General features: G+C 45.3%; 1 protein-coding gene across 1 annotated transcript in view; it reads right to left on the bottom strand.

The window, feature by feature from the left end:
- Nucleotides 1–22,666, bottom strand: part of LOC129710494 (protein phosphatase PTC7 homolog) — a 78,813-nt gene that overhangs the window by 43,091 nt on the left and 13,056 nt on the right. Inside the window, exons 2-3 of the mRNA XM_055657452.1 lie at nt 9,899–10,078; nt 828–1,026 (exon numbers count right to left, since the gene is read on the bottom strand). Coding sequence (XP_055513427.1) covers nt 828–1,026; nt 9,899–10,078 — 379 coding nt within the window. The remainder of the gene's footprint in view (nt 1–827; nt 1,027–9,898; nt 10,079–22,666) is intronic.

Consider the following 22,666-nt stretch of genomic DNA (forward strand, 5'->3'; position numbering starts at 1 on the left):
GAGAATTAGCATAACGGGTCGTCGGAGCTCGGGGACTTCTCTTAGCGGCTCGTAACACTAACGGCAGGTACTCGGGAAGATTCACTAACGGCAGGTAAGCACGGGAAGACTCGTGAAGATTTTTCAACATGTTGAAAAATGTCCATGAGAGCCCCGAGTACCGACGAGTGGCCATTCCCGTAAATCTCCGAGTTCAAATCAGGGCAAACTCGGGAGAGCTCTTGGAATGAACTCGTACCGTGGGACAGGGCTTTCACTGTGGTGGATGTTCATGTTAAAATGTGTTTTGAAGTGATTTGTTACTTTTAATTGTATGACTGACCTGGCCAATGAAATTCCTTGTATGTAATGGCAAAATAATGGCTGTATATCTACTAAATGGCCAGTTTAAAGGGCATATTTTTGAGTGTGTTAGAAAACTCAAGTCACGCAGTAAAAAGAGCTGTGCAGTGCAGAAATAGGCTCTTTGGCTCACAATGTTCTTTTTGCTCAGATACTGATCTGATTTCCCCACATAGGGCCACATCTTCATGCCTTCATTATTTAAGTGAAGAATTTCAGTAAATAAAGAATTTCGTAAAGGATTAATTTATTCTGGATTGGATAATGAAGACAATATTTCTCTTCATGCCAAGTACCACCTTACTATAAATAACCATGTGAGCCATATCAAGTAGCAGTGGTACAGACAGATAATTAAGGATGTGTCCAAAGATGGGAATAGATATCATCTAGGGAAACACAGCATGCAACTTAATCAATCTGAGCATACCTGATCACACAATACCAATGATGAAACATTCTACGAGTCCTGTGTTGCTTCATACCTGTCATTGAGAACAGAACCTTGGGCTTCGGGGGGTGCAATTGCCAGCTGGAAAGGAGTGTTGAAGTAATGCTGCTGCTCATCTGATCGATGAATGATTCTCCCATCGCGTACGATGAGAAAGCCAGAGTCTCCCAAGTTAGCTGTGTATAAACAATGCTTCTCTCTGTCAAGAATTACAAGGCAGGCAGTACTGCTTCCTGTGGAAAATTTAATAGGAGTTTTATGAGCTTGGCATGAATACCACAAGGCAATTAGGTGCATCACATCTAATTCTATGTTAAAATAAACCAGACCTACGTGAAATACATGTTTGAAAAAATTAACGTTGCACAACAATGGAAATGCCAGATACAGAACATGCTTTATAGCATAAGAATTTAGTCTAGTTATACTGCACGGAAACAGGCCATTCGGCCCACCCAGTCCGCACTAACCAGCGATTTCCACACACAACCATTATCCTACACACACTAGAGATAATTTACAATTGTAGCTAGCCAGTTAGCCTACAAACCTGTATGTCTTTGGAGTGTGGGAGGAAACAGGAGGACCTGGAGAAAACCCATGCAGGTCACAGGGAGAACATACAAGCTTCATACAGACAAGCACCTGTAGTCAGGATCGAACCTGGATCCCTGGCGCTGTAAGGCAACAATTCCACCGCTGCCTCACCATGCTGCCCAACTATTGTTTTGAAAAGATATCAGATTCAGCCCGAAAAGACAATTTCATGGACTTCTTCAAACACTGAACATTGTCAGTTATACAATATACAAACACTAGAAAATGGAAATTAACTAGGAAAAGCAAGAAATACCTTAGGGTGGAAGGCAGAAGAAATAAATGACAAATGATTGTCACCAATATGTTCTGGTGTGGGTGTAGACTGGAGGATGGCTAATGTCGTGCCGCTATTTAAGAAGATCTGCAAAGAAAGTCTGTAAACTATAGACCAGTGAGCCTAACAACTGTGATAGGTAAGTTACTGGATTCCGAGGGAAAATATTCTGAGGAGTCGGGAGGCACCACGGTATCACAGCGCTAGAGTTGCTGCCTTACAGCACCAGAGAACTGACTATGGGTGCTGCCTGTACGGAGTTTGTACGCTCTCCCTGTGACCGCATGGGTTCTCTCAGAGTGCTCCGGTTTGCGCCCACAGTCCAAAGATGTACAGGTTTGTAGGTTAATTGGCTTTTTGAAATTTGTCCTCAGTGTGGGATAGTGTTAGTGTACAGGGTGATAGATGGTCAGCATGGACTGAGTAGGCCGAAGGGCCTGTTTTTGCGCTAAATCTCTAAAGACTAAATCTAAGACGTGAAAGTTGATCAAAGGCAATTGATCCAAATTCAGAACCAACATCTTCCTGTATGGAGAAGGGATAAGAATGGCTAAGTGAAGGGAACTTTAGATAACCAAAGTGGTTGTAAATTCGGTCAGAAGGAAAGAGGAAACGCATGCAAGGTTTCTGCAGTCTGAGGAAGGTCCTGACCCAAAATGTCGCCTATCTATTTTCTCTAAAGATGCTGCTTGATCCGCTGAGTTACTCCAGCATTTTGTCTATTCTTGGTATGAACCAGCATCTGCAGTTCCTTTTTATCACGCATGCAAGGTTTAATCAGACAGAGCCTTTGCGTAATATAAAGTAAGGAGCAAAGATCTCAAGCAGGCGATTAGAAGCGTCAAAAGGGGGCATGAGATTGATTTTGTGCATTAGATGAAAGCAAATCCCACATTATTTTTATACCGGATTCAGAACTAGTTTATTCATAGAAGACAGAGGGTTGTGGTGGAAGGTAGATAATCTGGCTGGAGGCCTGTGACCAGTGGAGTAGCGCATGGTAGACATAAAATGTCGGAGTAACTCAGTGGGACAGGCAGCATCTCTGGAGAGAAGAAATGGGTGACATTTTGGTTTGAGACCCTTCTTCCAGATTATTTAGGGGAAAGGGAAAGGTGTGAGAACACAGATCAAAGGAGACAATGATCAAGGAAATGAAGAATGGTACATTGTTTTCTGAAGCAAAGGTGACAAAGAGGCATACAATTAGTAATATTTAATCGGGAGGACAGTGAAACTGGTCGCTCGGATTGGGGGTGGATGGAGAGAGAGGGGGAAAGTCAAGTCAAGTCAAGTTTATTCGTCACATACACATACGAGATGTGCAGTAAAATGAAAAGTGGCAATGCTCGCGGACTTTGTGCAAAAAAACAAACAAATAAACTACAAACAGAATCACATATTATTTTACATATTAAATATTGTGTGCGGAAGGAAAAAGGGAAAAAAAAAAACAAAAAAAACAGCAATTTAAAAAAAAAAACAGTAGAATGGTACAGTAAAATTAAAGTTAGTCCCTGGTGAGATGGGAGTTTACAGTCCTAATGTAGGGTTATTTGAAGTTAGAGAAATCAATAATGATACTGCTGGGTTGTAAGCTGCGACATATGAGGTGTACAATTTGTGTTGGGCCCCACTGACAGTGGAGGAGGCCCAGGACACAAAACTGGGAGAATGGGTAGGCTTAGGCGGACTGAGCGGAGTGTTCAGCGGAACGATCGTCAAGCCTGTGCTTAGTCTCGCTGATATATAGAAGTCCACAGAGGTGGTTGGAGGAGATGCTAGTAAACCTCTGCATCACCTGAAAGGACTGCCGGGGTCCTTGTACTGAGTCGAGGGAGGAGGTAAAGGCACATGTTGATCTGCACTGGGATTTCCGCTCGGTCCACAACTCCAATCAAGACTGCAAGAAATTGCAGAGTTGTGGGCCTAGCCCAGACCATCTCGTAAACCAACCTCCTCTCTTCCATTGACTCCATCTACACTTCAAGCTCAGTAAGGCCACCAGCTTAATCAAGGATGAGTGAGTGTCACCCCGGCCACTCCCTCTTCTCCCCTCCCCCCCATCAGGTAAGAAGTACAGCAGTTTGAAAATGCATACCTCCAGATTCAGAGAGTTTCTTCCCAACTGTTATCAGGCAACTGAACTGTCCTTTCACTAACTAGACTGCGGCATGACCTCCCATATACCTCACTAGAGACCTTTGAAGCATCTTTTTGGTCTCTTCCTTCAGGGGGGATGCGACTTCTTTTGTCGTATCCCCCGTCTCCGTCTGCGCCGAGGCCTAATGGGGGAGCTGGCGGTCTCGGGCCTTTGGCAGCGTTCCGGCAGCAGCAGCGACCCGACCTCGGAGCTGTGGCAGCGTTCCGGCGGCGGACCCAACTTCGGAGGCTCGGTGGACGACATCATCGGGAGCTCGCAGGTTACAGGTTGGTGACCTGTTTTTCCGGAGCTCCCACAACAACAGCTTCGTCCGCTGGACTGGAGGGTGGCAGTTTCGACCACCCTGGACCGTGGAGTTTGAACCGGCCCGTTCGCAGCGCTTGGATTCAGCCGCGGGACTGACTTACTTACCATCACCTGGCGGCATCACTACATCCGAAGCCTGGATCGCCTCGCCAATTTCACATTCATAAGTCATAGGAGCTGAATTTGGCCATTCAATTATGGCAAATCTCTATCAATCCCTCTCAACCCCATTCTGCCTTCTCCCCATAACCTTTAACACCCTTACTACCTGCTCCTTTCTTTCCTGTGCCAATCCCACAGCCACTCCAGTGTGAACCCATCTCTCCTACTATCCCACCCCACCATCCTTTTCCACCTATATCCCTCCCTCTGGCTTTACATTTCACTCCACTACTCTCCTTATTTGACATCAAGGAAAGGCACAAAATACTGAAGTGACTCGGCAGGTCAGGCAGCTTCCCTGGAGCCCATAGAAAGGTGATGTTTCGGGTCTGGGCCCTTCTTCAGACACATTGCAGGTGTGGAAGCAAGCACAAAGCTTTATTACTCCAGCATTTTGTGTCTTCCATTTTGACTGCTTTTCATCCCATTTGCCAATCAATCCCACCTGTATCCACCTATCACTTGTCAGGTTTTGTCCCACCCCCACTCGCTTACAGCTTTGTCCTTTCTTCTCGATTCAGTCTGAAGCAGGATCCGTACCAGAAACGTTCCTTAGCCAGTTCCTCCACAGATGCTGCCTGACCCGTTGAGTTACTCCAGCACTTTATGTTTTGCTCATGATTTCAGCAGTTGCAGCTCCATATGTCACCAAAATGCTCTCTTTAAACTGCCCAGCTTCAATCCCTGGAGCTAAACATAGCATTGGCACCTTGTTGGACTTGTTGAAAATGTTTCCTGAATGAAGCTTATGAATGTTGTGATTTCTGCATATTTTATTCTGGCTATTGTTCTGTTATTATTTAAGCAAATTATATCTATCCCCTTGTGTCTTTATGCTTTTACACCTGTCATAAATTAGGAAGATATACAGGAGTAACACATTTGCCGCACTTAGGTAGACCATTTTAGACCTGGATTAGTTTAAATTGACATCCTGGTGGACACAGAAATGGTAGGTCAAAGGGCCTGTTCCTGTACCATCTCTGCGTACGATGTTCTCTGCCCTACTAATGCTCCTGAGTGCTGTAAATGTACATAATAAAAATCCACGTTTAGCACACAATGGAAGTCGTAGAACTTACTGGATGCAAGCATTTGTAAAACCCTACTGTGTTCATACCAATGATCCAAGTGAGCTACTGCTAATTGTATTTACTTGGTAAACAATTATCGTTCACCCGCCAACTCATCAGGGAGAGTGAGGAGGTCATAGAGGGGAGTTATAGGGAGGTGGTCACTCCAAAACCACAGGAGAGAGACATGTGGGTCACGTTAAGGAAGGGCAAGGGGCAGAGGCAGGAACGAGTGAGTACTCCAATGTCGGTACACCTCGCAAATAAGTACTCCTGTTTGAGTACGGACGGGGGTGACAGCCTACCCGGGGGTAGTGACAGCAGACGGGCCTCCAGCACAGAGACCGGCTCGGTTGCTCCAAAAGGTAGGGAAAAAAAGAGGGCAATAGTAATTGGGGACTCTATTGTTAGGGGGTCGGATAAGCGATTCTGTGGACGCAGTCGGGAGACCAGGATGGTGGTCTGGCTCCCTGGTGCCAAGGTCTCGGACGTGTCTCAACGCATCCAAGATATCCTTAAATCAGAGGGAGAGGAGCCTGAGGTCGTGGTACATATAGGTACCAATGACATAGGTAAAAAAAGGGAAGAGGTCCTGAAGGGAGGATTTAGGGAGTTGGGAGGAGAGTTAAGAAAAAGGACCAAAAAGGTAACAATCTCAGGATTACTGCCTGTGCCATGCGACAGTGAGAGTAGGAATGGAGCGAGGTGGAGGATAAATGCGTGGCTGAAAGACTGGTGCAGAGGGCAGGGATTCAAGTTCCTGGATCATTGGGACTTCTTTTGGGGAAGGTGGGACCTGTACAGAAAGGATGGATTGCACTTGAACCCGAGGGGGACCAATATCCTAGCGGGGAAATTTGCAAAGGCTGCTGGGGAGACTTTAAACTAGAATGGTTGGGGCGAGGGACTCAAATAGCGAAAGCTAGTAGACAGAATGGGAGGCAGGAAGCAGAAAAGGGAAGCACTCGGACACAAGAGGTGAAAGAAAAAAAAGGAAATAAACGGAGAATAAGAGACAGGGGGTTTCTTAAATGTGCATATTTTAATGCTAGGAGCATTGTAAGAAAGGTGGATGAGCTTAGAATCTGGATAGACAGCTGTATGATGTTGTGGCAATCAGTGAAACGTGGTTGCAGGAGGGCTGTGATTGGAAACTAAATATTCCAGGTTTTCGTTGCTTCAGGTGTGATAGAATTGGAGGGGCAAGAGGTGGAGGTGTTGCATTGCTAGTCAGGGAAGATATTACAGCAGTGCTTTGGCAGGTTAGATTGGAGGGCTCATCTAGGGAGGCTATTTGGGTGGAATTGAGAAGTGGGAAAGGTGTAGCAACACTTATAGGGGTGTATTATAGACCGCCAAATGGGGAACGAGAATTGGAAGAGCAAATATGTAAGGAGATAGCAGATATTAGTAGTAAGCACAAGGTAGTGATTGTAGGAGATTTCAACTTTCCACACATAGACTGGGAAACACATTCTGTAAATGGGCTGGATGGGTTGGAGTTTGTAAAATGTGTGCAAGATAGTTTTTTGCAGCAATACATAGAGGTACCTACTAGAGGAGGGGCAGTGCTGGACCTCCTGTTAGGAAATGAGACGGGACAGGTGGCGGAGGTATGCGTTGGGGAGTACTTCGGGTCCAGTGATCACAATACCATTAGTTTCAATATAATTACGGAGAGGGTCAGAACTGGACCTAGGGTTGAGATTTTTGATTGGAGAAAGGCTAACTTTGATGAGATGCGAGATGATTTAAAAGGAGTGAACTGGGACATTTTGTTTTATGGGAAAGATGTAGAAGAGAACTGGAGGACATTTAAAGGGGAAATTTTAAGAGTACAGAATCTTTATGTTCAGTTGAAAGGAAAGTAAAAATTAGAAAGAGCCCTGGTTTTCAAGGGAAATTGGACATCTTGTTCGGAAAAAGAGGGAGATCTACAATAATTATAGGCAGCATGAAGTAAATGAGGTGCTTGAGGAGTATAAGGAATGTAAAAAGAATCTTAAGAAAGAAATTAGAAAAGCTAAAAGAAGATATGAGGTTGCTTTGGCAAGTAAGGTGAAAGTAAATCCAAAGGGTTTCTACAGCTATATTAATAGCAAAAGGATAACGAGGGATAAAATTGGTCCATTGGAGAGACAGAGTGGACAGTTATCTGCAGAGCCAAAAGAGATGGGGGAGATATTGAACAATATTTTTTCTTCGGTATTCACCAAGGAGAAGGATATTGAATTATGTGAGGTAAGGGAAACTAGTAGAGTAGCTATGGATACTATGAGGTTCAAAGTAAAAGAAGTACTGACACTTTTGAAAAATATAAAAGTGGATAAGTCTCCAGGTCCTGACAGGATATTCCCTAGGACATTGAGGGAAGTTAGTGTAGAAATAGCCGGGGCTATGACAGAAATATTTCAAATGTCATTAGAAACGGGAATAGTCCCCGAGGATTGGCGTACTGCGCATGTTGTTCCATTGTTTAAAAAGGGTTCTTAGAGTAAACCTAGCAATTATAGACCTGTTAGTTTGACTTCAGTGGTGGGCAAATTAATGGAAAAGATACTTAGAGATAATATATATAAACATCTAGATAAACAGGGTCTGATTAGGAACAGTCAACATGGATTTGTGCCTGGAAGGTCATGTTTGACTAATCTTCTTGAATTTTTTGAAGAGGTTACTAGGGAAATTGACGAGGGTAAAGCAGTGGATGTTGTCTATATGGACTTTAGTAAGGCCTTTGACAAGGTTCCTCATGGAAGGTTGGTTAAGAAGGTTCAACTGTTAGGTATAAATGCAGGAATAGCAAGATGGATTCAACAGTGGCTGAATGGGAGAAGCCAGAGGGTAATGGTGGATGGCTGTTTATCGGGTTGGAGGCAGGTGACTAGTGGGGTGCCTCAGGGATCTGTGTTGGGTCCTTTGTTGTTTGTCATGTACATCAATGATCTGGATGAAGGTGTGGTAAATTGGATTAGTAAGTATGCAGATGATACCAAGATAGGGGGTGTTGTGGATAATGAAGAGGATTTCCAAAGTCTACAGAGTGATTTAGGCCATTTGGAAAAATGGGCTGAAAGATGGCAGATGGAGTTTAATGCTGATAAATGTGAGGTGCTATACCTTGGCAGGGCAAATCAAAATAGGACGTACATGGTAAATGGTAGGGAATTGAAAAATACAGTTGGACAGAGGGATCTGGGTATAACCGTGCATAGTTCCTTGAAGGTGGAATCTCATATAGATAGGGTGGTAAAGAAAGCTTTTGGTATGCTAGCCTTTATAAATCAGAGCATTGAGTATAGAAGCTGGGATGTAATGTTAAAATTGTACAAGGCATTGGTGAGACCAAATCTGGAGTATGGTGTACAATTTTGGTCGCCCAATTATAGGAAGGATGTCAACAAAATAGAGAGAGTACAGAGGAGATTTACTAGAATGTTGCCTGGGTTTTCAACAACTAAGTTACAGAGATAGGTTGAATAAGTTAGGTCTTTATTCTCTGGAGCGCAGAAGGTTAAGGGGGGACTTGATAGAGGTCTTTAAAATGATGAGAGGGATAGACAGAGTTGATGTGGACAAGCTTTTCCCTTTGAGAATAGGGAAGATTCAAACAAGAGGACATGACTTCAGAATTAAGGGACAGAAGTTTAGGGGTAATATGAGGGGGAACTTCTTTACTCAGAGAGTGGTAGCGGTGTGGAATGAGCTTCCAGTGGAAGTAGTGGAGGCAGGTTCATTGGTATCATTTAAAAATAAATTGGATAGGCATATGGATGAGAAGGGAATGGAGGGTTATGGTATGAGTGCAGGCAGGTGGGACTAAGGGAAAAAAAGTTGTTCGGCACAGACTTGTAGGGCCGAGATGGCCTGTTTCCGTGCTGTAATTGTTATATGGTTATATGGTTATAACTGTGTAACATCAATATACAAGGAGCCTACTTAAATGTTTAATGATGTTAAATAAACTATATGAAGTAAATAATATTTACCAAACTTTCAATTCTAACAAAAGCTCAACTGCCAAAACTCAACAAAACTTCCAAAAACTCAACAACGGGTGGTGCAGCAGTAGAGCTCCCGCCTTTCAGCGCCAGAGACCCGGGTTCGATCCCGACTACGGGTGCTTGTCTGTACACAGATTGAACATTCTCCCCGGGACCTGCAAGAGTTTTCTTTGGTTTTTTGATCTTTTGTTTCCTCCCACACTCCAAAGACGTACAGGTTTGTGTGTTAATTGGCTTGGTATTAATGTAACATTTTCCCTAATGTGTAGGATAGTGTTACTGTGCGTGGATCGCTGGTCATAGGGCCTGTTTTCATGTTATATCTCTGAACTAAACTGTATCCGAATTTTCATATGTTGTTGAAGCAGAACGAACACAGTGGAGCTGATTTGTACGACTAAATGTGTCCAAGTAAAACCCTCCTGTTATTATTGTGCAAATTTATGTAGTAACTTGCAAGCATTTGGGAATTTAGTCTGCCAGGTTTCCTTCACTCTATCAAGAAACAAATCTTCCACTCACCCAACAAAGGAACCTTATTCTGAAGCATTTCTTTGTAACTGGCCACCAGGATGCCCACTGGGTTACTGGGAATAAATAGTCCTTCGTGAACCAGCCGTTCACAAGTTTTCATCAAAGTCGTGGAAAATTGAGATGGATCCACGCCATAATCCCACCATCCTCCAACGCCATCTGCAACTCCTGCAACAAAACAAACAGTGGAACATTGTAAAATTCTGATTTACTTAGTATCGTAACAAGACCAATATCATTGGGAAAGAAGACAGAGCCACAGAGCACTGCAATCTGGTGGACTGCAATCCACTCAGGACAATGCAATAGCCTTAAAGTCAGTTACTGATCAAACTATAGGCATTTTGTAAGCCTTTATTCTACAAACTAAATGCAACTTAAACAGAGGAAGGGTGTGCAAATAAAACTGGAAATCTCTATTGGACTTACATAGAATTATGCTGTCATAAGACTGGGCCACAAAATATATGAAATCAGGTAGACCGAAGGCTTGTCCAAATATATCAGCTACAAGGGGGTTTCGGCAAGATAAAGGGGAAAAAAGATTTGAGGGGGAGGAAGAGGCAGAGGATTTTTAATATTGAGCATTGAAATCTAAATGCACAAATGTCATGGACAGCCACAGCATGAAAACAGGCCCTGTAGCCCAGCAAGGCTGCATGGGACATTAATCACACAAATCCTACATTCATCACTTTTTACTACTCCACATTCTCAATTACTCCCCCCAGGTACTACCATTTCACTGACAAACTAGGGATGATTGTTATAATGGTTAATTATCCTACCAACCCACATATCTTAAAACAGTAGATGGAGTTTGAACCAAGTCAATGTAAGGTGTACTTTCGGAGGCCGAATGTAAGGGGAAAGTATACAGTTGATGGCAAGATCCTCAACGTATTGATGGATGTAGGGGTCCAAGTCCATAGTTTCCAGAAGGTGACAACGGAACTAGATAAAGTGGTAAAGAAAGCATTTGGTATGCCTGCTTTCATACAGTGCCCTCCATAATGTTTGGGACAAAGACCCATCGTTTAGAAATTTGCCTCTGTACTCCACAATTGAGATTTGTAATAGAAAAAAAATCACATGTGGTTAAAGTGCACAATGTCAGATTTTATTAAAGGGTATTTTTATACATTTTGGTTTCACCATGACCTTTATTCATAAAGCAGAAACAAAGATTTGCAAGTGCTGGTTAATACATGAAAGGGCACAAAATGCTGGAGTTACTCAGCAGGGCAAGCAGCACTTCTGGAAAACATGGATAGGTGACGTTGATGGCCATCTCGAGAGATGTTCTCCACAGATACTGGCGTGCTGGGTTACACCAGCTCTGTGTGAAAAACATTTTCACCCAGAGAGTTGTGAATCTGTGGAATTCTCTGCCTCAGAAGGCAGTGGAGGACAATTCTCTGGATGCTTTCAAGAGAGAGTTGTATAGAGCTCTAAAAGATAGTGGAGTCAAGGGATATGGGGATAAGGCAGAATTGTGGATGATCAAAGTGAATGGCGGTGCTGGCTCAAAGAACTGAATGGCCTACTCCTGCACCTATTGTCTATTGTCCTTATCTTTATAAAGGACTCCATCAGCCATGTACTTCCTTGAAGCCTCATCATCCTCATTGTAACCCATAATCCAGTGTAAGTTTGGCTCATCAGCAAACTTAAAAATATTGCACTTGGTATCCCCAGCCCAATCATGATAGACTGTAAATTGTTGGGATCAAAGCAATGTTCCCGGTGGTATATCACTAGTCACGTCCTGCCAGCGTGAGATGGATCTTTTATTCCTACTCTTACGATAGCAGATTGGCACAGCTGGTAGAGCTGCTGCCTCACATAACCAGAAGGAACTGCAGATGCTGGAAAATCGAAGGTACACAAAAGTGCTGGAGAAACTCAGCGGGTGCAGCAGCATCTATGGAGGAAAGGAAATAGGTGACGTTTCGGGCCGAAACCCTTCTTCAGAAGGGTTTTGGCCCGAAACGTCACCTATTTCCTTCGCTCCATTGATGCTGCTGCACCCGCTGAGTTTCTCCAGCATTTTTGTGTACCAGTGACTCGGGTTTGATCCTGACCCCGGGTGCTGTTCCTATGCAGTTTCCACGTTCTCTGTGACGGTGTGGGTTTCCTCCAGGTGCTCCAGTTTCCTCCCACATCCAAAGACGTGTGTGTGTGTGTAGGCCAAGGAAGCACACTGATGCCTCTAATTCCTTAGAAGGCTAGGAAGTTCGGCATGTCCCCAACAACTCTCACCAACTTCTACAGATGAGCCATAGAAGCCATTTCATTGGGATGCATCACAGCATGGTTTGGGAACAACTCCATCCAAGACCACAAGAAATTGTAGAGAATTGTGGATGAAACACAGACCATCACGCAAACCAACCTCCCTTCCATTGACTCCATCTACACTTCTCACTGCCTTAGCAAGGTCAGCAGATTAATCAAGGACGAGTCTCACCCTGGACACTCCCTCTTCTCCCCTCTCCCACACACCAAAAAGCTTTTCACTGTACCTGTGACACTGTACCTATTGTACTTGTGACAATAAACTAAACTGAATTGAAAGATGTACAGAAGTGTGAAAACGCATACCACCAGATTCAAGGAGTGTTATTGGACAAATGAACTATCCCATCACCAACTAAAGAGTGGCCCAAACCTACCATTAACCTCATTGAAAACCCTCGGACTATCTTTAATCAGACTTTACTGGACTTTATCTTGTATTAAACTTTATTCACTTTATCGTGATCTGTACACTGGATGGCTTGATTGTATCACATATAGTCTTTTCGCTGACTGGATAGCAAGCAACAATAAATGCTTTTCACTGTTCCTTGGTACACATGGCAATAAATTAATTGGCCCTTTGGGTGAAGGGAGTAGATGCAAAAGTGGAATAACATAGAATTAGAGTGATGGGCCTGTTTCATGCTGAATCTCTTAACTAAAACTCGAACGTAACGTTCAACCCGTTTGCCAATTTCTGCATCTCTGTAGGACTTTGGTCAGACTAAATTTGGAGTATTGTGTGCAGTTCTTGTCACCCCATTACAGAAAAGATGTGGTGCCTTTGGAGAGGCTGCAGAGGGTTTGTTATAGGCAGAGGTTGGATTGACTTGAAATGTTTTCTCTGGAACAGAGGTTGAGGGGAGACTTGATTAAAGTATACAACATTATGAGGAATACAGTTGTAATATACAGTATGAGAGGTAGACAATCCAACACTAGAGGGCATAGTTATAAGGCGAGAGAGAGAGAAGGTTTAATGGAGATGTTCAGGGCACGTTGTTTTGCACAGTGAGTGGTGGGAGCCTGGAGCATACTACCGGGGTGCTGGTGGAAGCATACGATAGAGTTTAAGAGTCTTTTAGTGCCACATGGAAGTGCAGGAAATAGAGGGACGTGGATCATGTACAGGCAGATGAGATTGGTTTAACTTGGCATTGTGTTTGGTACAAACATTGTGGGCCGTAGGACCCCGTTCCTGTACTGTGAATGTTCAATGTTCTTATCAGCAATTCCACGTGCTTTAATCTCGCTCAGCAACCTCCTTCTGAACAGAGTACACTACTAACATGATATGAAAAGTGAAAAGGAAAACAGAAGGTAAGAAAAAGTCAAATACAAATTGGAGTATAAATATTTCAAGAATAATATTCTCTTCAGTGTGCAGCTGTAAAAACTTCTATAGATCGTGTCCCCATGTTGATAGCTGACAATAATGATTTTGTTTTGTCACGCCAAAAGCATAGGCAAGATGGAGAACAGACCAGAACACAACAGATAGATCAGCAGTCTGAAGAAGGGTCCTCACCCATAACATCAACATGCATTTTTTCCAGAGATGCTGCCTGACCCGCTGAGTTACTCCAGCACTTTGTGTCTATCTTCAGGAGAACAGACCAGTTGACCTTTTGAGTCTGCTGGCCAATAAGGGAGAATCCAACTTGGCCTCAACAGCAATTATCTGCTTTCTTTCTCTGCAATATTTTTTGACCTCCTTATAATTTAACTGTCTCTAAGTCTCAACCTTCCGCAGCATTCTGCATTGCTTCATTGAAAATGTCAACATAATGGATTCCCCTTTAAGGCATTGTCACAAACTGCTACAGATTCTTTAGACTTTTAGACTTTAAAGGTACAACTTGGAAACAGCCCACCGAGTCTGTGCCAATCGGCGATCACCCCATACGCTGGCACTATCCTACACGTACTGTGGACCTGTACATATTTGGAATGTGGGAGGAATCCGGAGTACCTGGAGAAAACCAACGTGGTCACAGGGAGGTTGACAAAAATGCTGGAGAAACTCAGTGGGTGAGACAGCATCTATGGAGCAAAGGAATAAGCGACATTTTGGGTCAAGACCCTTCACAATGTTCAGAAGGTAGAACATATAAACTCCGTACAGACAGCACCCGTGGTCAGGATCGAACCAGGGTCTCTGGCACTGTAAGGTAACAGCTCTACCACTGCATCAACCCAAGGCCATTCCTATGGCACCGAATCCAGTACACCCTGCCCGAGTTGTTTTAAGTCATACAACGCAGAAATAGGGCCTTTGACTCACTGAGGTCATACCAACCACCAAGCATCCATTTATATTAATTACTAGTTTATTTTAAATCTCTCAATTTTCCATCAACTCCCTTTACCCTGATTTTTACCTTCACATATGAGGGACCATTTCCAATAACTCATTAACCTACCAAACCAGAAAACATAAAAGACTGAAAAGATCTGGAACCTGGAGCAAAAACAAACTGTTGGAGAAACTCACCAACAAGAGATGGCCAAGTGTTGATGCAGGATGCCAACCCAAATCATTGACCACCCCTTTGCCATCCATGGATGCTGCTCAATCCACTGAGTTCCTCCAGCAGTTAGTTTTTTGCAACCTACCATTCCATCTCTTTGGGATGTGGGAGAAAACTGGGGGAGCGTGGGAGAAACCCACACTGTCACTGGGAAAATTTGCAAACTTCACACAGAATGTTCTGGAGGTCATGGTCGCTGGAACTGTGTGAGCTGCTGCCTCTCGGTATCACAGACCCGAGTTTGATCCTGACCTTGGTTGCTATCTGTATGGAGTTTTCACGTTCTCCCTATGACCATGTGGGTTTCCTCCAAGTGCGGCTATTTCCTTCCATAACCCAGACAGCTGGTTTCTAAGTTAATTGCACATGCTAGGGTCTAAATTGCTCCTAGGGTATAAGGCGTGGGTATGAAATTGGGATATCGTAGAACTAGTGTGAATGGCGTGGACCCAGTGGACTGAAGAACCTGTTTCCATGATGTACCTCTAGACAAAAGTGAAATAAGACTAGCTTAGATGGGGCATCTTGGCCAGCAGGAACGAATTGGGCTGATGGCCCTGTTACTGTGCTGCGTGACTCTATGACACACTGCATGAGGGAGAAACCACAGCACCCAGAAGAAACCCTCTTCTGTAACAGAGAAAGTGTGTCTCTACATAGATGCTGCCTGACTTCTTTAGCAATGTTTATATTTAATTCCACAATTCTCAGGAATTCACACTCTCAGTTCTCCCCTTCTTGGAGGAATATTTTGTGAGAACAGGTGACTAAGGGTACAGTGGCTGCTTCTAATATCAGTAATAATTCCTGCTGAATTATGATATTTCAATTACAGATCTCCTGTACTTACGCTGGGAAACTATATCACTCAGGCACAAATAGGCAGTTACACCACAGGACAGAATCAGCGTTCTCCACTCCTACCCCTCACCCCACTCTCATTGCATTCACTATTGGATGAGCCATATGGGACTTGTTCTGCTCCCTGACCTTGGAACATTTTTTTTCGAAAACGTCTTAGAATAGAAATAACATAAATTATCACCTTGATGCAGAAATTGAAGGTTACATGAAGAAAGGCAATTTATCTGAAAACAACATCCCCTTTCATGCTGGGAATTGTGCCAGTTCTTCCTGCAAGTTACCACCGTTAAGCCCCTGTCCCACTTAGGAAACCTGAACGGAAACCTCTGGAGACCTTGCGCCCCCACCCAAGGTTTCCGTGAGGTTCCCGGAGGTATGTGTCACTCTCCCTAATGGTCGAAAGTGGTTTCCGCGTAGTCGAGCTTCTTCTATGTTCTGGTGATTATTTTTTAAAAATTCAAAACCGGCCTCGACTAAAAATAGGTTGCCGTTTTTTAAATCGGTAATTTTTTAGTCAAAGCTGGTTGCGATGTTGAAGGTGGTTGCAGGTAGAGGAAGGTAAGACCTCCCTAGTGGAATAAAACTGGGTGAAAAAAAGGTTAATATTAACATAAGCATGTGACCTCTGTCACTCCTGGACGTGCTCAATCATAGTTCCAGAGTTCTTTTAGCAGAGTAAAGTTTTTTTTTCTTACAATAAAAGCCTCCCAGGTTTTTTTTTTTAAATCATTCTGAACCTTGAGAGCAGGGAAGGAACAAGTTAGGCAGATGTTACTAAAAGTACATTACTGCTGTCAGCAGCAGCCCTTTTGCTTCATCAGCCTTTCAAGAAAGGCAGAAGGGAAAGCACAAGGGTGAAGAGGAAGCAGAAGAAGAGGTGTCAGTGGGTGAAGCCTTTCTTGCAAAGAAGATTGATGCTTGGACGGTATGATAACCTGATGAATGTGCTGCAAGAGGAGGATTTGTCTGCATTTAAAAACTTTCTACGAATCACACCCGAGTTGTTTAATGAGCTAAAGGAGACTGTGGGTCCCCTGCTGGGGAATAAAGGAGACCTATATGAGGTCTGTATTGCATATTGTATTATATATCAATCAATCAATCAATCAACCTTTATTGTCATCTTGCAAAGCAACAGTTGTACAGTGCACAATGAGAAAACGTTTCCCAGGGAATACCGGAGCATCGCACAAGAAACTTAAAACATTTCACACATAATAACAGTAAAAACAACCCAGTCCCTGATGAAACAAAATAGAGAGAGTACAGAGGAGATTTACTAGAATGTTGCCTGGGTTTCAACAACTAAGTTACAGAGATAGGTTGAATAAGTTAGGTCTTTATTCTCTGGAGCGCAGAAGGTTAAGGGGGGACTTGATAGAGGTCTTTAAAATGATGAGAGGGATAGACAGAGTTGATGTGGACAAGCTTTTCCCTTTGAGAATAGGGAAGATTCAAACAAGAGGACATGACTTCAGAATTAAGGGACAGAAGTTTAGGGGTAATATGAGGGGGAACTTCTTTACTCAGAGAGTGGTAGCGGTGTGGAATGAGCTTCCAGTGGAAGTGGTGGAGGCAGGTTCATTGGTATCATTTAAAAATAAATTGGATAGGCATATGGATGAGAAGGGAATGGAGGGTTATGGTATGAGTGCAGGCAGGTGGAACTAAGGGAAAAAAAGTTGTTAGGCACGGACTTGTAGGGCCGAGATGGCCTGTTTCCGTGCTGTAATTGTTATATGGTTATATGGTTATATGGAAACAGTGTAAATAGTTAAAAGCAGGTAAAACAGCAACATTAAAATACAGTAAAAACAATCATTACAATGTCCAGGGCAGCTGATTTGAGTGGCCAGTGCCAGAGGTATTAAAATGTCAGTGCAAAACCGCAGAATCAGGTGACTGAGTACAGAGTGACTGTTTAGCAGCCTCACAGCCTGTGGCAGGAAGCTTTCGCAGTCTGGTAGTCCGGACTTTGATGCTACAGTATCTCTTGCCTGATGGCAGGAGATCCAGGTGTGTGTGGAGGGGGTGCAGTTTGTCCTTAGCTATTCTCACAGCTTTTTTCAGACAGCGGCTCTGGAACAGTTCTTGTTCCGAGGGTAGGGAGACGCCAATGATCCTCTCTGCTCCCCTCACTACCCTCTGCAGAGCCTTCCTGTCTGAGCAGTTGGAGTACAGGTGCACAACCTTTTATCCGAAAGCCTTGGGACCAGACACTTTTTGTAATTCGGAATTTGTCGGCCTTCGGAATGGAAATCTTTTTGCGTAGATTTTAATGGCTGGCTCAGTGGTAGAGTGCTCGGCTCATATCCGCAAGGTCGCGAGTTTGCGCCTTGATCCCGGCAGTTCCTCGGTCACGGGTTTGAGTCTTCAATGTAGTTTTTTCTTGCAGAATAAATGTCTGTGTGAAATGCAGTGTGTTGAATGAATTCCTGAATTTGTAAATGTGACCGCAGCATTGAATCACCTCTTGCACTCATGTCACCCTAGCGGGGCTACATGCCCTTAGGCGGCCTAAGGCGACATTTTCACATTTTCACACTTTCCCATTTTCACATATCCGTGTGCAGCAGAGGCGACGTGCGTTTGGCGCCAAACGTGAGCTTTGGTGAGCAGACGACATCCTGGAAAAAATGTCCGGTTTCTTCCAGGTAGGCGATATACCCTCCACTTCTCTTTAATGAAGGGGATTTAGTTCCCCTTTCTTCGAGGACCGACCAGAGGTTCCGCTGTCACCTCTGCGGGCCGCCCTCGGTGAACGTCCTGTCTCCCTGTCCCTGGGATAGCAGGGGGCGATCAAACAGCACAATACCCCCCTCCCCCTCCCCCCCAACTCCAGAGGAATCCGCTCCCCGATGGGCCGCTACGGCGACGTGGCAGTTCGCCCACAGCCCGAGCTGCGTGACCCCAAGAACAAGACGTACCTTGCGCACCATCAGCTTCTGCCCCTAAGGGGAGCGTGTTCCTCTGGAGTTCGAGCGGGGCTGGGCTGGAGTTGCTGATCTGGGATCTCCGTGCTTGCAGTGGGCCTGGGGGCCGGTGTCCCGATGAGGGGGCGCAGCTCGGGCTGTGGGCGAACTGACACTTGTCGCCGTAACGGCCCATCGGGGAGCGGCTTCTGGTGGTCCTGACGTCTCCGGCCAGTTTGCAGTTTTCCTCTGGAGTTGGAACGGGGCTGGGCTGCTGCTGGCTGTGGGTCTCTGGGATCACCGTGCTTGCAGTGGGCCTGGCGGTCGGTGTCCCATTGGTCCTGACGTCTCCGGTGACTGGCATTGTATGCTGGCATCGCCGCCGTGAAGACAGTGCAAAGCCCCCGCGCCGGTGCAATGGGCAGGGAGTTGGAGAGGGGAGGGAATGAGTCACACACATGGCCGGGAAGCAGAGGGGTGTAGGTGGGGTGAAACTGAAGGGAGCGACAATCTGCTGCTCCCTGCCCGCTGAGTTAAAAAGTTCCCACGCAAGACTCACGATACACTGTGTATCGTGAGTCTACCGTGGGAAATTTTTTAACTCAGCGGGCAGGCAGCAGCATATTGGCAATTATTAACCCTCCCGCGCAATATACCCTCACCTTCTCTTTTATGAATGAGGACCGACCGGAGGTTCCGCTGTCACCTCTGCGGGCCGCCCTCGGTGAACGTTTTCAAGGACCTTTCTTCGAGGACTGAAAAAAATGTCCGCTATTCGGAGGTTTTCGTTATTTGGATCTTCGGATAAAAGGTTGTGCACCTGTACCACGTGTTTATGCAGTACGTGAGTACAGACTCCACCGTGCCCCTGTAAAAAGTCCTGAGGATGTTGGTGGGGAGTGAGGCCTGTTTGTGTTTCCTCAGGAAGTGCAGTCGCTGATGGGCCCGTTTGACAATCCCAGTGTTGTTCCTGGACCAGGTGAGATTGTCCGTAATTTGCACTCCGAGGAACTTAATGCTCTCCACTCTCTCCACTGTGGTGCCACTGATATTGAGGGGTGTGTGTTTTGGCTGCGCCCTCCTGAAGTCGACAATCATCTCCTTTGTTTTGTCGACATTTAATGCTAGATTGTTGTTGCCGCACCAGTCCACTAGTTGTTTTACTTCCTCCCTGCACATTGATTCGTCATCTCCGCTGATGAGTCCCACCACTGTTGTGTCACCCGCGAATTTTATGATCTTATTGTCCCTGAATCTGGCAGCACAGTCATGTGTGAGCAGTGTGAACAACAGCGGGCTGAGCACACAGCCTTGAGGGGAGCCGGTGCTCAGCGTGATCAAGCCCGAGGTGCCAACACGGACTGACTGCGGTCTCTCTGTGTGAAAGTACAAGATCCAGTGACACAGGGTGGTGTTGAGGCCCAGCAGGGTTAGTTTCTCCACAAGTCTCTGTGGGATGATGGTATTAAAAGCTGAGCTGTACAGGATTCAATGTACAGGATTCTGGCGTAGGTGTTTTTGTTTTCCAGATGAGTGAGTACTGTGTGCAGCGTGGTAGAGATGGCATCTTATGTAGAACGGTTGGGGCGATAGGCAAACTGGAGGGGGTCTAACGATGAGGGGAGGCTGGCAGTAATGTGGGGTTTCACCAGGCGTTCAAAGCACTTCATTATTATTGGGGTCAGGGCGACAGGGCGGTAATCATTTAGGCAGGCAACAACTGGTTTCTTTGCTATTGGGATTATTGTGGAAGTTTTGAGGCAAGTGGGGACAATGGCTTGACTAAGGGAGATGTTGAAGATGTCTGTTAGCACATCTGCTAACTCCTCAGCACACTTGAGCACACGTCCTGGGATGTTGTCGGGTCCGACTTCTTTCCACGGGTTGACTTTAGACAGGATTCTCCTTGTGTCCATTGAGTCTATGGTCAGGGCTGGCTGGTCGGTTTGTAAGCAGGGGCTGGCTCTCCCATTGGGTGTGGTGTTTGCTGCATCAAAACGTGCAAAGAAGTTGTTCAGTTTATCTGGAAGAGAAGTGTCGGTGTCAGTTACCTGCTGCCTTGCCTTGTACCCCGTCAGTGTTTGGATTCCCTTCCTCATCCTCCTGGTGTCTCCTGTGTCACAGAGGTGTCCCCCTGGATTTTCCCTGCATAGGCACGTTTCGTTGCCCTGATTCCTTTTTCCAGTGCAGTCCTGGTAGATCGAAGAGCGGCTGTATTACCAGCTCTGTAGGCTGCATCACGGGCCCTCAGCAGCAGCTGTCATCCATGGCTTTTCATTTCCACGTGTAGTGAAGGTTTTAATGACAGTGACATCCTCGGTGCACTTAGCAATGTAGCTTGTTACAGTCTCTGCGTACTCCTCGATGTTGATGAGGTCATTATAGGATGCTGCTGTCCTGAACACATCCCAGTCAGTGTGCAGGAAGCAATCCTGCAGTGCTGAGGCTGCTCCCTCTGGCCAGACCCTGGTGTGTTTTCTCTCCGCTCTGACTTGTTTTTGCAGTGGTCTGTGGGCTGGTGTTAAAAACACTGAAATGTGGTCAGAGTGGCCCACGTGAGGGCGTGGGGCTGCCTTATAGGCCTCTGGGGTGTTGGTGTAAACCAAGTCCAAGATGTTCTCTCCCCTGGTCTCAAAATCCACATATTGCTTGAATTTTGGGAGCACAGTCTTAAGGCTGGTGTGATTAAAATCCCCGGCCACAACAATAAAGCTGTCAGGATATTTGGTCTGTAACTCACTGACGGCGTCATGCAGGGCTCCCAGTGCTTCATTGTCCTTAGAATTTGCATTAGCACTTGGAGCAACATATACAGCCACAACAAAAACAACGGAGAATTCCCTCGGCAGATAGAAAGGCCGACATTTCACAATGAGGAATTCTATCAGCGGAGAGTAATGTTTACCGGCTATCGTAGCGTTTACACACCAGTCCTTGATTACGTACAAGCACAGGCCTCCACCTCGGCTCTTACCAGAGCTAGCTGCCTCTCTGTCCGCACGGAACAATGTCATTCCCTCCAGCTGTATCGCCGAGACCGGGATGTTACCGTGGAGCCATGATTCCGTGAAAACAAACACACAGCAGTCTCTTATATCCCTGTATGTTGTTTTGAGAAGACGCAGCTCGTCAAGTTTGTTGTCCAGGGAGCGGGCATTAGAGAGGAGAAGCGAGGGCACTGCCGGTCGGGTGGGATTAGCTGTTAGCCTAGCGTGAATGCCTGCTCTTTTCCCCCGTCTCCGCCTCGTGTAAGAGCCTGCTCTTTTACCCCGTCTCTGCCTCCTCTCACACCGCTTGCGTCTCCTCCTCCTCCCTCCTCCCCGATCGTATTCGGCTCTGTGGCTGATATGTTTGGCTTCGCAGCCAGTAGTAATAGTAGTCCATACTGGCGTATTTCGTCGATATCGCACTAAAACACGCCTGTACTACAATATAATCTATATTGTAAGAAAAAAAGGGAGATATGGGACCTGAATGTGTGGCTGAGGAACTGGTGCACGGGGCAGGGATTTAGATTCTTAGATCACTGCGATCTGTTTTGGAGTAGGGGGGAACTGTACAAAAGGGATGGATTGCATCTTAACAGGTGGGGGACCAGCATTCTGGCAGGCAGGTTTGGCACTGCTACACGGGTGGTTTTAAACTGAATAAGGGGAGTGGGGTGTCAAATGGTATAGTCGAGGATGGAGTTAAAGAGAAAGGGTTTCTTAAATGTGTGAGCGGAGAGACAGAGGGGTGTAAAATGAGGGTAGCAATAGGTAGCAAGGTGAAAAGTAAAAGTGGCAGGCAGACACATCCAGGGCAAAAATCAAAAAGGGCCACTTTTCAACATAATTGTATAAGGGTGTTGTAAAAACAAGCCTGAAGGCTTTGTGTCTCAATGCAAGGAGCATTTATAATAAGGTGGATGAGTTGAATGTGCAGATAGCTATTAATGACTATGATATAGTTAGGATCACGGAGACATGGCTCCAGGGTGACCAAGGCTGGGAGCTGAACATCCAGGGATATTCAATATTCAGGAGGGATAGACAGAAAGGAAAAGGAGGTGGGGTAGCATTGCTGGTTCGAGAGGAGATTAACGCAATAGAAAGGAAGGACATTAGCTTGGAGGATGTGGAATCGATATGGGGCAGAAAATGCTAGTG

This window comes from Leucoraja erinacea, chromosome 28 (assembly GCF_028641065.1).
Source record: "Leucoraja erinacea ecotype New England chromosome 28, Leri_hhj_1, whole genome shotgun sequence".
Taxonomy (NCBI): domain Eukaryota; kingdom Metazoa; phylum Chordata; class Chondrichthyes; order Rajiformes; family Rajidae; genus Leucoraja; species Leucoraja erinaceus.